Below are 13,763 nucleotides of genomic sequence, written 5' to 3'. Positions count from 1 at the left end.
CCCATAGCATGTAGCATGTCTTAGAGGGCCTGGCCAGACCTAGTGGAACCCACTACTGCTGCCCTGCACATGCTTGCCTATCACCTCCTCTGTGAACACTGCAAAACTCTTGCCAGCAGTGAGCACAGTTGGAGACCAGTTTTGTTTTTACTAGTCAGTTCAAACCATCGTATTAAGGCTATAAATAAAATAATAATATGGTTTTCATCTGGCCGCATTTTTAGAATACACTGAGAGAAATTGTAAATCATTATTTAGCATAATTGCTGAGATCTGGCAGGTTTGGATGCAAATAAAAAAGAATGAAGAATGTAATATAAAATCATTTATGTGATATCAGTTCAATCACCCCCTATAAAGTGGCAGACTGCAGAGACTCAAGGTCTAATTTTAGTTGGTGAAGAGCTTTCTTATACAGGAATAGGAAATAACTGATCCTCATGTCAATTGTCCTGTATTTGTCTTTCTTCAAGTCTCCTCAAAACGGATATATTTTTTTCCGTTTCTCTAGGAACTTTTTTTTCCTAATGCAATTGTGTACCACACTGCAAAGGCACTTTTTTGACAAAACCTAAACTAACATTGTTAGTGTGATCATTCACAAGAAACATTCTTCATTTTAAAGAACCTAGAACACACGAAGCATGCTTTTGACCCTTTCTTTGTCTGACTTCTTCCACTTATTGTTGTGAAGTGGAAGAAAAAAAAGGTTGTGGTCCTCACATGTGGATTTTTGAAAAGGTTGTGTATCAAGGAATTGGACTGATATGCTCTGTTTCCATTAACTGATTTATTCATTCACTCAACAGATATTGGCCAAGTGTTAAATGTTTGAGGGCTCAGGGAGGAATCTTAGATGAACCCGAAGAGAATGATCAAACAAGGATGAAAGCAATTCTGGAAGAAGTTAGTAAGACAAGGGCCACAGGAACAATGCTATGGGAACTCCTGTGACATTCTGGCATCTTCTTCCTAAGGCCTTTGATTTGAGCTTATCAATGAACCATGCCCAGTTTCAGAACCTCAGTTTCCTGTATATGAAATGAAGGAGTTGGGCAGATGCTAGGTGGTGGTCATTTCCACATGTGAATTTCTATAATTCAAGGATGTAGTAGCTCCAACCAGTAAACTTAGGTCATATATGTTAGGAAGTGTCCCAACATTTTACTTCATGACAACAATCATAAGGGGAAGAAAATTGAATTCACCAAGGTTTAGTTATCTTGTAAGGAATGGAGCCAGAATTTGATCCCAAGTCTTCTAGCTCCAAATCCTATCCTTTTTAAATTTTATCAAATTTCACATTGAGCAGGAAGTGGCGGGTATATATTTCTGTACTTTAATTATTTACAGACAAATTATTTACCTCTTTAGAGTTAAAGTGTCTGGTCCCATACTTACTAAATGTTCTAACTTTATTAAACATGGAGTTAGATAGAAAGTTAGATTTTCTAGATTAAAGATATATTTTAACTTTTTATTGTTCTGGCTATTGATACCACTTTCAGTATTTTATTTGGTAGTTATTTTTATTTAGATTTACTAAGAATCTTGCTAAGATTAAAAATCTTAAACTTAGTTAGGTGGCTTGAATGTGATGAGTTTGTTCACAGAGCTGAAATTCAGAGTATTCTTGCAACTTTTTCTTGTAGGCAATGAGAGAGCTGTCTGGGTTGAGAGATAGAGCTCCTTTCCTTGTGAACTGTGAACTAACGTAAAGGCAATCAAACTACAATATACTGTGATTTGTTTAACTTGACTTCCCAATATAAGCACTTGATTTGTGAGTTGCAAAAACATTCTACCTGGTTTTCCTTAGCAGGCTGCTGTGGCAGTGGAGATTTGATGATGGAGACCCTCCTTGAACACTATCAAACTCTAAAAATTGCAGGTTTGGTGGCCTCTGAAATGCAAAGCACCTCTCCATTAGGCTTTTCATCTTTAATAATACAACTGTGCTCATTCTCATAAGTCTCACTTGATTCTGTTGAACATAAAATGGTGTAATCAGTTTTTCCAGATGGGAGGGTGAATTGAACCTTTCCATTTATGGCCATGTAAAGAAATATCTTGCATAAAATTTCTTGATTGAAATGACAGCTGAAAAATGACTCTGTTTTTGCAAGAATTCTATGTGCTTTTTTGTGAGGGATAGGAAACAGCTGAACAGGTACAAGAGCACTTTGGTCAGGGATTGCATATAAAAGAGGAATTTTCAGACTAAAAGTTTATAAGGCATACTTCTGTATATTCACTCATATAATGAATCATTTTGTTTATCTTCTGTGATACATCTCGCCACTTACTTTTTAAATTTAATCTGTGGTGTGCTGCTAAACTGGCTTTTTAGGAAAGAATAGGAGCTCTGATTTGTAGTGTTTGCCAATTTCTATGGTATAAATACTCCCACGATGGACAATTTCAAGCTACCAATGTCTTGCAAAGTTCCTTAAAAAATTTAATGATTGTCTCATGAGAGCCAGTATGAGCCAGCTCAAGCACACCACTCTTAGTACTCTTTAACTATACTTGGGTATGTTTTCTACCTAAAATCCTTCTTTCTAATCTTATTTTAAGGTTCTTAATGGGACAGACCCTTCCATATTCGGGTACTTGCCTTCTTTTTCTTCTTCCTCAGAGATGATTTATATATGTATAGTAGTAAGCATGCATAGTAGCAGTTTTCTTCAATTCTAAGATGATTTCTTTTCTTCATTTTAATACCACTAAAATAATTTTCAGCTCCGGTCAAAGGCATGTCATAGTGTAATTAGCAAAACTTCTGTCTTCATGTTTCATGTACTAATATAATTATCTGAATGTAATGAAATGTATTAAGTGCTGAATAAATGGTGTTTGATATCAGTATAATTATATCCTATGGACTATAATCTGTTTTTTCACATATTAGATTCACCTAACGCTGGAAAAAAAATCACATATTAGATTCACTTTATGCTTAAAAATGTAAATTGCTTGAAACTCTTTTTATTTAGTGTACCTCTTGTTCTTTTGTCTTAGTGTTCACATTTAAGATATCAAAATTAGATCAGCAAGGTAGGCTCCCACATGTTTTCTACCTCCTGGCAGCATATCAAGAACTGCCTTCCTCCATCTGGGAAGTGGCTTTTTGAAAGTGGAGATCATTGGCATGATGGATCACTGGACAATATATGTTACAGCCCAATTACTGTCACCTTTGGTGTCTAGTGTTTCTGTTCCCTGTCATATGGTAGATAGGGAAAAACCTTAGAATAGGCAAAGGAAAGTTCTCTTAGAGTGGTTCATGTCTTGATTCTCAGAACATGCACGTGTGTTATTTTATATGGTAAGAAGGAATAAATGTTGTAGATGGATTTAAGATTGCTAATCAGCTGAATTTAAGATAAAGAGATTATCTTGATTCATTTGGGTGGGTCCAGTAGTAAAAAGAGTCACTAAATAGGGAAGAGGAGGGTAAAAGCTCTAGAAAGAGCGCTGGCATCTTGAGAAAGAGTTGATCTGCCGGCACTGGCTTTGACAATAGAAGGGGCCAGAACCAAAGGAAGGTGGGCAGCTTCTAGGAGATGGGAAAGAAAGAAAAAAGAATTCTCTTTTAGAGCATCCAGAAGGAATGTAGCTCTGATGACACCTCAATGTCAGCCTATGAAACCCAATTCAGATTTCTGACGTCCAGGAACTGTAAGATAATAAATTTGTGTTGTTTTAAGCTACTAGTGGATGACATTGTGTTATAGGAGCAGTAGTAAACTAATCCAAACTGCATTAATTCAAATGAGCAAGTCACAATTAGGGTTAAATAGAAGTACCCTGTTTATGTCAAAATTGTTTCTTTTTATATTCTCTCCAAATTTTCTATGCAAATTTGTAATGTAAAGCATATTGAATGAATATATATTTTGAGGTTGGCTGATTTAAAGACTTCAGCACATTGTTTTTATGCTGAAGATATGGCTAATTATAAATGAAAGTTAAGTTTTTGTTAATTTAGTTTATAAGAGTTTTCATTAAATTTTTTTCTGTCTTTGTGCTGGAGAATTGGTGGAATAATTGGTTATTCATAGCTTCCCATTATTATACTCAGCATCCTCCAGTTCCCACTTTAGCAAGATCTGGTGGGTGGTGTTCACTCTGATTTGGTTTGTATTATTAGGAAAAGGTTTTAGATTATATGATCTCTGGCAAGTGACTTCACTCAGGAAATTGGGATGATTATGGATTGCATGTTCGTGTCCCCCCAAATTCATGCTGAAACCCTAATCCCCAGTATAATGGTATTTGGAGGTGGAGTCTTTAGGAGATAATTAAGACATGAGGGATTGGTTCCCTTGTAAGACATGAAGGAGTTTGCCTCTTTGTCTGCTCTCTTCCATTTGAGAATTCAAGGAGAAAATGGCCATAGATAAGCCAAGAAGAGGGTCTTCACCAAGAGCTTGACCATGCTGGTACCTTGGTCTCAGAACTCTAAGAACTCCAAGAAATGAATGTTTGTTCTTTAAACTACCAAGACCGTGGTATTCTGTTACAGCAGCTTGAGCAGACTAAGGCAGACTTGGAATGGAAAATGTGGTGCTTCTATGGAAAATAGCTAAACATATGGGACTGGCTTTGTGTCTGAGTAATGGGTAGAGGTTGAAAGAGTTTTGAACTCTAAAAAGCCAATACTGCCTTGAAGGGAATTTTAAAGATGACTCTGGGGAGGGTCCAGAAAGAAAAAAGGAAAGCTAAGGAGAAAACTTCTATCTTAGAGAATACATAAATAATCATGTACAGAATGTTGGTAGAAATAGGAAAGGCGAAGGCTATTCTCATGCGGCTGAAAATGGAAATAAGGAGCATATTATTTGAAACTGGAGGAAAGGCAATCCTTGTTGCAAAGTAGCAGAGAACTTGGTCAAACTGTGGCTCTATTCTAGTGGCAGAGGGTCACTTGCTCCTGGTTACAGAGCCAATAATGGTGGAGGTGAACTGAGTCTTAACAGCTATGTCCCTGTCCCTCTCTAAAGGTAGACACTATGGGGACAAGCAAAGTAGGGGGAGAAGGTTAGTGTTAAAGAAATGATTCTACCCCTGTGGTCTCTGAAGAGCTGTTACCTTAGTCTAACATGCTTGCTTCTCTGCTTTCCTAAGACTGAGCCACATTGAGAAATAATCTTGTTCTGAAGCATTTTCATTTTAGGGAGGTGGAAGAGCTGTAATAGTTAGATATTGCTCAAATTCCAGGGGCCTAAAAGGAATCAAATAAGAGTAGGCTTGTGGAAGTGCTTTGTCATCTGCAGAATGGAATGTGGATATTACACTCCTTCCCCAGCTCAGGGCACAGTGCCTGAACTGGAGACAGTAACTCTGTGAACTAATTAGCCTACAAAACAGGAAGAAATCAAATGTGCACACACACTGAGTACATACGTGTGTATCTTCCTGCTAGATTGGGAGCTCTGTGAGTGCAGAGTCTGTGTCATCTCTGACTCCCCAAGGTCTTATGGAATGACCTAAAAATAGTCAGTGCTCAATAAATGTTTGTGATTAATAACAATTATAGTGCCTTTCCTTTTACTTGAGGTTTTTATGGGATAGACTCTCTCTGAAGCCAGATGGAGGAAGTGATAAGAATTGCTGACTTTTATTTCTATAGAGCCCTGTTATATATTCTGCATGGCAGGAGGTGAGGGTTCAAAGATTGAGGGCTGAAAAGGTGTAGTTGAGAAGGCAGCATTCCTGGTAACTCAGCATTGGGCCCTGAAATCACCTGTGGTGTGTCTGGAAGCAGGGAAAACAGAACGAGCCCAGATATAGTGTTGCTGTGTATTCTCTGGGCTGTTCTCCCTAGTGCATGCAGCCAGAGGGTAGATCTTTCCCCACCCAGCAACCAGAGGGTAGGAAAGTAACCTTGTTTATCATGAGAGAAGCAAACAGGTTAGACAGGTCTGGCCAGTTGTGGGGCTTGTTGTGAACAATATGGCCCATGAGTAATATGGTCACAGTGGCCTGTGGTCATAGTGACCAGTCATTGCTGACACAGAGCAGAGGAAATCACAGGTCTTAGGCAGTGTGACCTGGAAGGCCAGCTTTGACAACAGATGCAGAGAGTGACATACTAAGGGAACAGAGTATTCAAGAGGCACACTGTCACCAAGCCCAGAGCCAGCTGACCTTATATGGCCCAGGGTTATGCCAAGTGCAATAAAGAAAAGAAAAATGGGGTGGGAGGAGTGGCAGTGAATGCAGAGGGCAAAGGCAGAAATATCAGAATAACTCTACTAACCTAAGTTTGTAGGTTAGTAAGGACATTCTTGTAATTAGTAAATGCAAAGGCAGGCTCCAAGCTCATGCCATGCACACATGAAGCCTGGAGTAGAGCGAACCAGACAGACTATGGCTGTGGCTACACAGGATATGGACATCCCCTAGTAAAGGAGGCTTGATGGTCAGAAAAAGGCTAAAGTTTAGAGTATATGGTGGAGATTTTTACATTTACCATTTCAACAAGTATGAATATAATTTACTGTAGTGCAATTTCTTGTGATGGATACTTTATTAATCTAAAGTTTCAGCTTGAAACTTTAGCATTTTCTAAAAAAGAAATAACTGACCCTGGGTAGGCCCTGCTGGATATTATTCTACCAAGGCCAGTTTCATGATGATAGTCATTCAAGGATTTGCTTTAGAACATATACCAAGGACCTGCCTTTATTCCTAAATAAGAAAAAGCAAGAAAAATGATGATTACAATGATTTCAACCCAATTGGACTTCCTCAACTTTTTGGTGAGACTGGGGGAGTTACACACACACACACACACACACACACACACACACACACACACACATTAATTTGGCAGGAGCCTAAGGGAACAGAAAATTAAAATTAGGTGGTACCAAAGCTGGCTATGCGTTATTATTAGGACCTAAATATTTAAAAAGTTACAAATCCTCAATTAAAATAAAGATTTTATCCATTCTTAGGGAAACTGAAGGCCCTGTTATTGCAACTTTTTGACCCCACTTCATTTAATTAGGGTTTTAACACTCCTACCTATTCCAAGCTATTGATTTCTTTAGCCTGGGCCTGAAAAAAACAGACAAAAGACTATATATGATATCACTCTAATGATTTATCTTAAGAATCTGTGAGCTGTGGAATCGTGATTGTTAGGACTGAGAGACACCTGCTCACCTTTCTGAAATGAGGAGCTGAAAAGATATTCTGAGATTCAGAAAGGGTAAGGGATACAATGTTGACCTTTCCAAGACAGGAAACCTTTGATGAACTATAGGACACCAAGACAGTTCATTTAAAAGATGGTTTCAAAGCATTATCCAGGGCAGGTTTTGTATGTGCCTTAGTGAAACTCTTGGGTTGTCTTTTTACATAAACCCAGGGAAATAATGGTTTCCGCAGTCATTCACGTCTGCAACCCTCATGTGGCATCTTGGCTTCTGGGCTTTGTAACTGCTTTTCCGTCTCTTTTGTGGACAAAATTAAACTTTCCTTACCATTTGACAGCATGGAACTTTCCTGAGATGGGCTGCTAAGGAGAGAAGAGACAGGGAAAGGTCACCAATAGCATCTCCATGTAATTAAGTCAGTGGAAACAGCGAAATAAAATTGTGGCTAATGACATTTACTCGATCCTATAATATGAATCTCTTCTCTGCTCTCAGATGTAAGTTAACGATCAACAGTTAATAAAATGTACAGACTGTAAATCTTTGTTGCAGGTAATATTGTGTGTAATTTTTAGGACAGATTTACTTTAGGGTTGTGTTTAGAATTGCTTGTTCTCTTTTTCTCTCTGCCTCTTCTTCCTGTTTCTCTCTCTCTCTCTCTCTCTCTCTCTCTCTCTCTCTATATATATATATATATATATATATAGATGTTATATCTACTAACATTTATGTATATGTACATATATGAATTCCTATGTACATGTACACATGCATACATACATATATGTATATGTAGGTTTTCTAAGGTATAGAATAATTAATAAAGGATAGGTTAAAAGAGAAAAAATAACTTTCAATTTTGATTTATAGACTGAGATTGACCATCTACTAAGGTATATTATGTAATCAAGGAGCCAATTTGTTCTCTTTTAACTCTTAAAGACCTTAAAATTCGAAGATAAGTTTATCATTTCTTTCAATTTTTTTGGTGCTCCATGTAGAACTAATAAAATCGTCTATATAGACATGAAAAAATAAACACTTCAAAATGATGGGCTTAACCTTGGCAGAAACTTAATCGTAAGCCTGAGTCCCCAACAAAATATGTCCTTCATTTACTGGGTACACAACCAATAATATCATCAGGGATACCAAGAATCATGCCCGATCTTGGCTTTCAAATAGAGCAGAGGAGACAAACACATTAGTAATGTCATATTGTGTGAATGTGAAAGGTAGCTCAGGTTCTATGGGAACGGGGTGGATGGTAACAGCCCACTGGGTACACATCAGGGCACATTTCCTGGAGGAAGAAAGACACATGCATCATCATGTCACCGGCTGACAGGGGAAGCAGAGGCCCTGGCTGGAGAGGGACAGCCCTGTGTCCTGATGGCATGAGGGACAATGTGAGGGAGAGCAGCAAGAAACAGGTATGAACCCAGGGCATGCTACCAAGGATTGAAAGAGCCCTCTGAAGGAGCTGCTACTTTCCTACCAGACCTTTTGTCACAACCAGAGCTCCCAGTTCCTATCAAAGAACCTGGAAAACAGTAGGTGCTCAGGACATGTTTATTAAACATATACACACAGCCAGCTTGAAAAGTACACGATCCATCCTGCACAATTTGGAGATGAGAAAGTCAAAAATCATCTGGGTTGTCAAGGGACACTTCATTTTCTCTTTCAGATTACTTGCAACATATAATAGCCTGACTGATAAACACCTGGCTGGATATTTCAACAACACAAGGATACGGCGGCATCTCCTAAGATCAGGACTGGTAAAAATTGCTTTGCTTTCTACTCATGTTCTCATTTCATTAAGTCCAGTAATTCCCAATTTTTCAGGTTTTCTCTTTAAACTAGTCAGTGACATGGCTTTTTCCTACCCATTTTAGAAAAATTGCTTCTTTTTCAAAGTTCTGATTTATTTATTTGAGGCTATTTCAGAAGATGAGAAGACAGTTCAATGATCACTAAGAAAAACAAACTATTGAGGGAAAGTCTCTATGAGTTTCAACAGCATAGTTCATTTATTTCCTCATTTATGTATTTAACACATATTTATGGAACACATTTTATGAGCCAGAAACTATTAGAGAATGAGGACAGAGAAGACTTCATAGTCTTCAGAAAAAAAAATATTGTTTTTAATGAACACAGAGCATGTTGTGTAAAGCATGAACAATTCAACATTTCCCCCTTGAATTTTTTCAAACTTGAATTTCCTGTGATGGTTTATTGATACATTGGTTTCTTTCATTAGTTTTAAAATTGCTCTTTCAACAAAGTTTCCTTTCCTCCAAATAACTATAATATGAAAATCCTTTTTAAAAACCTATGGTTTCCCACTGAAAGAAAGGGGTGTGGTCATAGAAAGTGTTAGCTATTTACCTTCTTAAAACACACTCCTTAACAATTGTTGCCTTGGTGTTGAAAGAACACGCATTGTGTTTCTAATTGTTGTTTACGTGCTTGGCATTCTAGCTGGAGAGATCTCCAAGAGAGTGGAGAGAGTCACTTTTCAGTCTCTTGGGGCTTTGTTATCAGACAGACCTGGCTGAAACCCAGCTCTGCCATTAACAAGATACAGAATCTTGAGCAAATCACTTATGTAACTTTTTCAGCCCCAACTGCCTCAATTTTAAAATGAAAATAATGATGCCCAGTCCTCAGGATCCTTATGACAATTAGAGTTGTGCTACTGTAATAATTACGGTGGTGGCTTTAATTATTGTGGTTATTATTAACATTGTTTCTTTGGATAACGGTCTTTGAGCTTCATGTATAATGGAAAGAATTTTGTGTTTGCTTATCAACATCATTAACAAGCACTTTTTGAACATTTGGTTGTATGCATGGCGACTCAAATAAGGAAGATACAGCCGTTTCTCTAGAGCAGTGATTCAAAAGCACCCCTTCAGCTAGCACTGTTTAGTATCACCTGGGAACTTGTTAGAAAATGCAAATGTGAGAGCTGTACTCCAGGTTTACTGAATCAGGAGCTCTGGTATGGGGCCCATCAGTCTGTTTTTCTTCAAGGTCATTAGGTGATGCCAATACAGACTTAAGTTTAAGAACCTCTGCCCTGTAGGAGCTTCTAGTCTAATTGGGGAGATCATACATAGTATCTGGAGGAGAAGAAATAACCACGACATACTAACTACCAAAGAATGTTCTAATATCTTTCCCCAAATTTAACACAAGTAACATGATATATCAAGGACAACACATTCCAAAGACTGTATTAGTAATTTCAAGAACACTTTTTTTTTTTATATAACATATCCCTTTCTTCCCTTGGAACATGTGTTATTGATAAAGATTATCAATAATCAATTGGAGCACAGTTCTAGTTAATCTCAACACTCTAAATATACTGCAACAACAGTGTTTAAAAAAAAAACTATAGCAAGTTTAGAACAACATTAAGAATAAATATGTTGCTTGCCTTAAACCTTCAATAAGTGGAAAAGAATATATACAATCTGAGAAGGATAATACTCTTTGTTTAGGAGATATAGAAAAATACAACAAATATGCTTATAGGAAGGATTCAAAGAAAAGGCAAATAAGTAAAAAGAGAAACTGCCTTTCCTGGATCTTGCAATGGTGCCAGTTGAGACGAATATTGAATACTTTCTATCTGTTGTTTTCTGCATAATCTGTAAAATTATAAATCACAACCAATTAAATTACATTCTGGGCTGGAGAGTGGAAGAAGAAAAAGCAGTGGGAAAACAAAGTAATGAAACCAATTATTTTCAAAACAAATCGATGAGATCCTCTGCAGCTCGCCTGTTTTGTCCTTCAAAGTATTTCCTGTGAGATCGTGAGCTGCGATGCGATCACAGCCCTGTCGGTTTCACGGTGGCGTCCACCCACTTCTTCCCAGAATGTGTTCAGAAATGAAAAGAACACCTGGGTCCCATCAAGGGGGAACTGTTCCTCTAATGAAAACCTCGTTGTAAATGTCCAGCGCACCACTCATGTGCGCCTTCACAGTGACGGATGTATGAGACTGTTCTGGCCCTTGTGCCTGTTCATTGACAGCCAGAGTGCATCAGCCACAGTGGCTCACTCTTGTGCTTGGGTGACTCTGCCACTTTTCTTCTCTCTCCCTCCCTAGCCTGACCTCCTTGTCTCTTTCTCTTTCTTCTCTGACTCCCATTTTTGAAAACTAACAACTCATTTTCTTCTTTGTATTTCTGTGTATGTTTTATTTACTCATGACAGATCACAAGAAGTGGAAGAATACTTTCTGAAAAGGAATACAAACTAAATATCATGAAGCGAGATCACCAAAAATATATCCGGGAGTGCTTGGCTCAGGCTATTTTCCATAAGGTTCTTGATTTGGAGGTACAAATATTTTAATTATTTTTTTGTAAGATGATACTTAATAATGCTTTTTGTAACCAGAAGCAGGGGACTTCTTCCTATATTTCAATAAAAAGAAAATGGAATCAAGTGACTTGAGAAATAGTCTGTATCTCTCTAGGTAGTCAGGAGCCAAGAGACTCGAGTAAGCTTTTCTCTACTTCAGCTGGGAAAAAATATGGACATCATAATATATTTTGTGATATTTAATTTTCTAAATGTAGATTTTAAATCCACAATGGCTACTCTGAAACATACCAGCCCTCACCATCTGTACCTTAATTTCCATTTGCTAAAAAAAAGTGACATCTGTTTAAATATCAGTAATTCCACTGCCATGAATTATTTCAGATCTGTTATTCTTTTAAGGCTCCGAAGCTCAGCCGTATGTTAAGTTTCAAGGAATAGGCATTGAAACATCTGCTGTCCCTCCTACTTTAGGCCACATTGGTCAACATAGATTTTCAACCCGAGCATCAACAAAATTTTTTTTTAATTTGACATGGCACTTTTAGTTGGATATTTAGCTAACTTGATAAATTATTTCAGCCTTGCTCCATGAAACTTGTACTTTCAAGCATCAATATCATTTTAATCTCTCTGAGAAAGCATGTCATTTCTTGGCTTGACCATACAGCAGTAAATAAAAAACTTGGCTTGTAAAACCGTTGACCTATGGGTGCAGTAAACATTTATGAACAACTGTAGAATCATCAGTAAACCAATATCAAGTTGAGTGCCACTGAACATATTTATTATTATGCTACCAGTATTGATCAAGTAGAATGTTCACTTAGGATGTGTGTGTATATGCACACACATACATATAATGCATACACATATATAATGCTAACATATAATATTAATTTCAGAATCTGTCTTGTGCATCATATCTTGTGCATAAATTACATGGAATCATTGATTCACTTGCTTTAAAAAGTATTAGTTAAAAATCTACAATTCTTTTAAGAAAATAAATAATATGACATAAAATTAATCTTCTCCTAGTTTCAAGTTTACTTAATAGGTAGAGTTCAAAATTAACCTTTTTCCTTGAAGTTCAGTTTTCTAAAATCATACATCACCGACACATTATGACTCACCATGCTATCATTTAAAAGTCTGTAGTTCTTAAAGTTTAAAATAAATATCTTTGATAAATGATAATGTGCAGTATACTAAGTAGTTTATCTATATAATAGAATAGGATAATACATATATAGTTGGGCAGTCCTAGTCTAAAAATATGAAATCTGAACTTTTTTGAGTACCAACATAATGCTTAAAAATTTTGAATTTTGGAACATTTCATAGTTCATATTTGTCAGATGAGGCATATTCAATTTGTGTAGTCTGTGTAAATATTCCAAAATCTGAAAAATTCTGAACTCTGCAACACTTACAGTCTCAACGATTTTGGATAAGGGCCACACCACTAGTATAATATATTAATATACTAGAAGAAGCAGCATTTTTCTCTAAGTAGCCACATTTGTGTCCCATTTAGTTTACGGTGACACTGTTTACTAATGTTGTATTGATATTCATGTATTCACTCATGCAAAAAATATTATTTTGTTGTTTATTTTTGCAGTTATGGGGACCAAAGCCAGGGTCCTGTGCATGCTAGGCAAGCGCTCTGTCACTGAGTCACATTCCCAGACCTATGCAACAAACATATAGGCTTACCATGGGCAAAAATGAAGCTCTGTGTTGAAGATGAAAGGTATAATTTAAAAAATACCACAGAAAGTGAGAGCTAGGAGAGAGGAGCAAATAAACTAGCTCAGAAAAGAAGGGGAGGATGGTTTTCTTCTGTGGGAGTCAGAGGTCCTGCTATTTACAGAACATCTTGAAGAGTGAATGAGAATTCCCATGAAAACACAGGAAAGGCATTCCAGAGAGTGGAGACTGCAGGTGTGACATTACAGAGGTGTGAAGGGACATTGTGAACGGAAAGGAAAGCTCACTGAAGCCAGACTGCACAGTGGGTTGGTTGAAAGTAGTGACAGGAGTGACGCTACGCTGGGGCCCAATTTCTGGAAAGTCCTGAATTCCCAACTCGGTTTGGAGTGTAGGTGATGAGGCGATGAAATGTTTTCCAGCAGGGGAGTGAAATAAATGAGCAGAGCTGTTTTAGAAAGATGATGTTGCTAAAAATGTGGAAGATGGATTAATGAGCTGGAAAAGATTGGAGGTGGGAGGTCAATT

At 37.4% G+C, this 13,763-nt stretch overlaps 1 protein-coding gene across 1 annotated transcript in view; it reads left to right on the top strand.

Moving 5' to 3' along the window:
• Window positions 1–13,763, top strand: part of Erich3 (glutamate rich 3) — a 104,420-nt gene that overhangs the window by 16,255 nt on the left and 74,402 nt on the right. Inside the window, exons 2-3 of the mRNA XM_021730096.3 lie at window positions 8,860–8,953; window positions 11,409–11,534. Of these exons, the coding sequence (XP_021585771.2) occupies window positions 8,860–8,953; window positions 11,409–11,534 (220 nt within the window). The remainder of the gene's footprint in view (window positions 1–8,859; window positions 8,954–11,408; window positions 11,535–13,763) is intronic.

This window comes from Ictidomys tridecemlineatus, chromosome 11 (genome assembly GCF_052094955.1).
Source record: "Ictidomys tridecemlineatus isolate mIctTri1 chromosome 11, mIctTri1.hap1, whole genome shotgun sequence".
Classification (NCBI taxonomy): Eukaryota; Metazoa; Chordata; class Mammalia; order Rodentia; family Sciuridae; genus Ictidomys; species Ictidomys tridecemlineatus.
The sequence above is the reverse complement of the archived record's forward strand: the minus strand, read 5'-3'. Positions and strand labels throughout refer to the sequence as shown.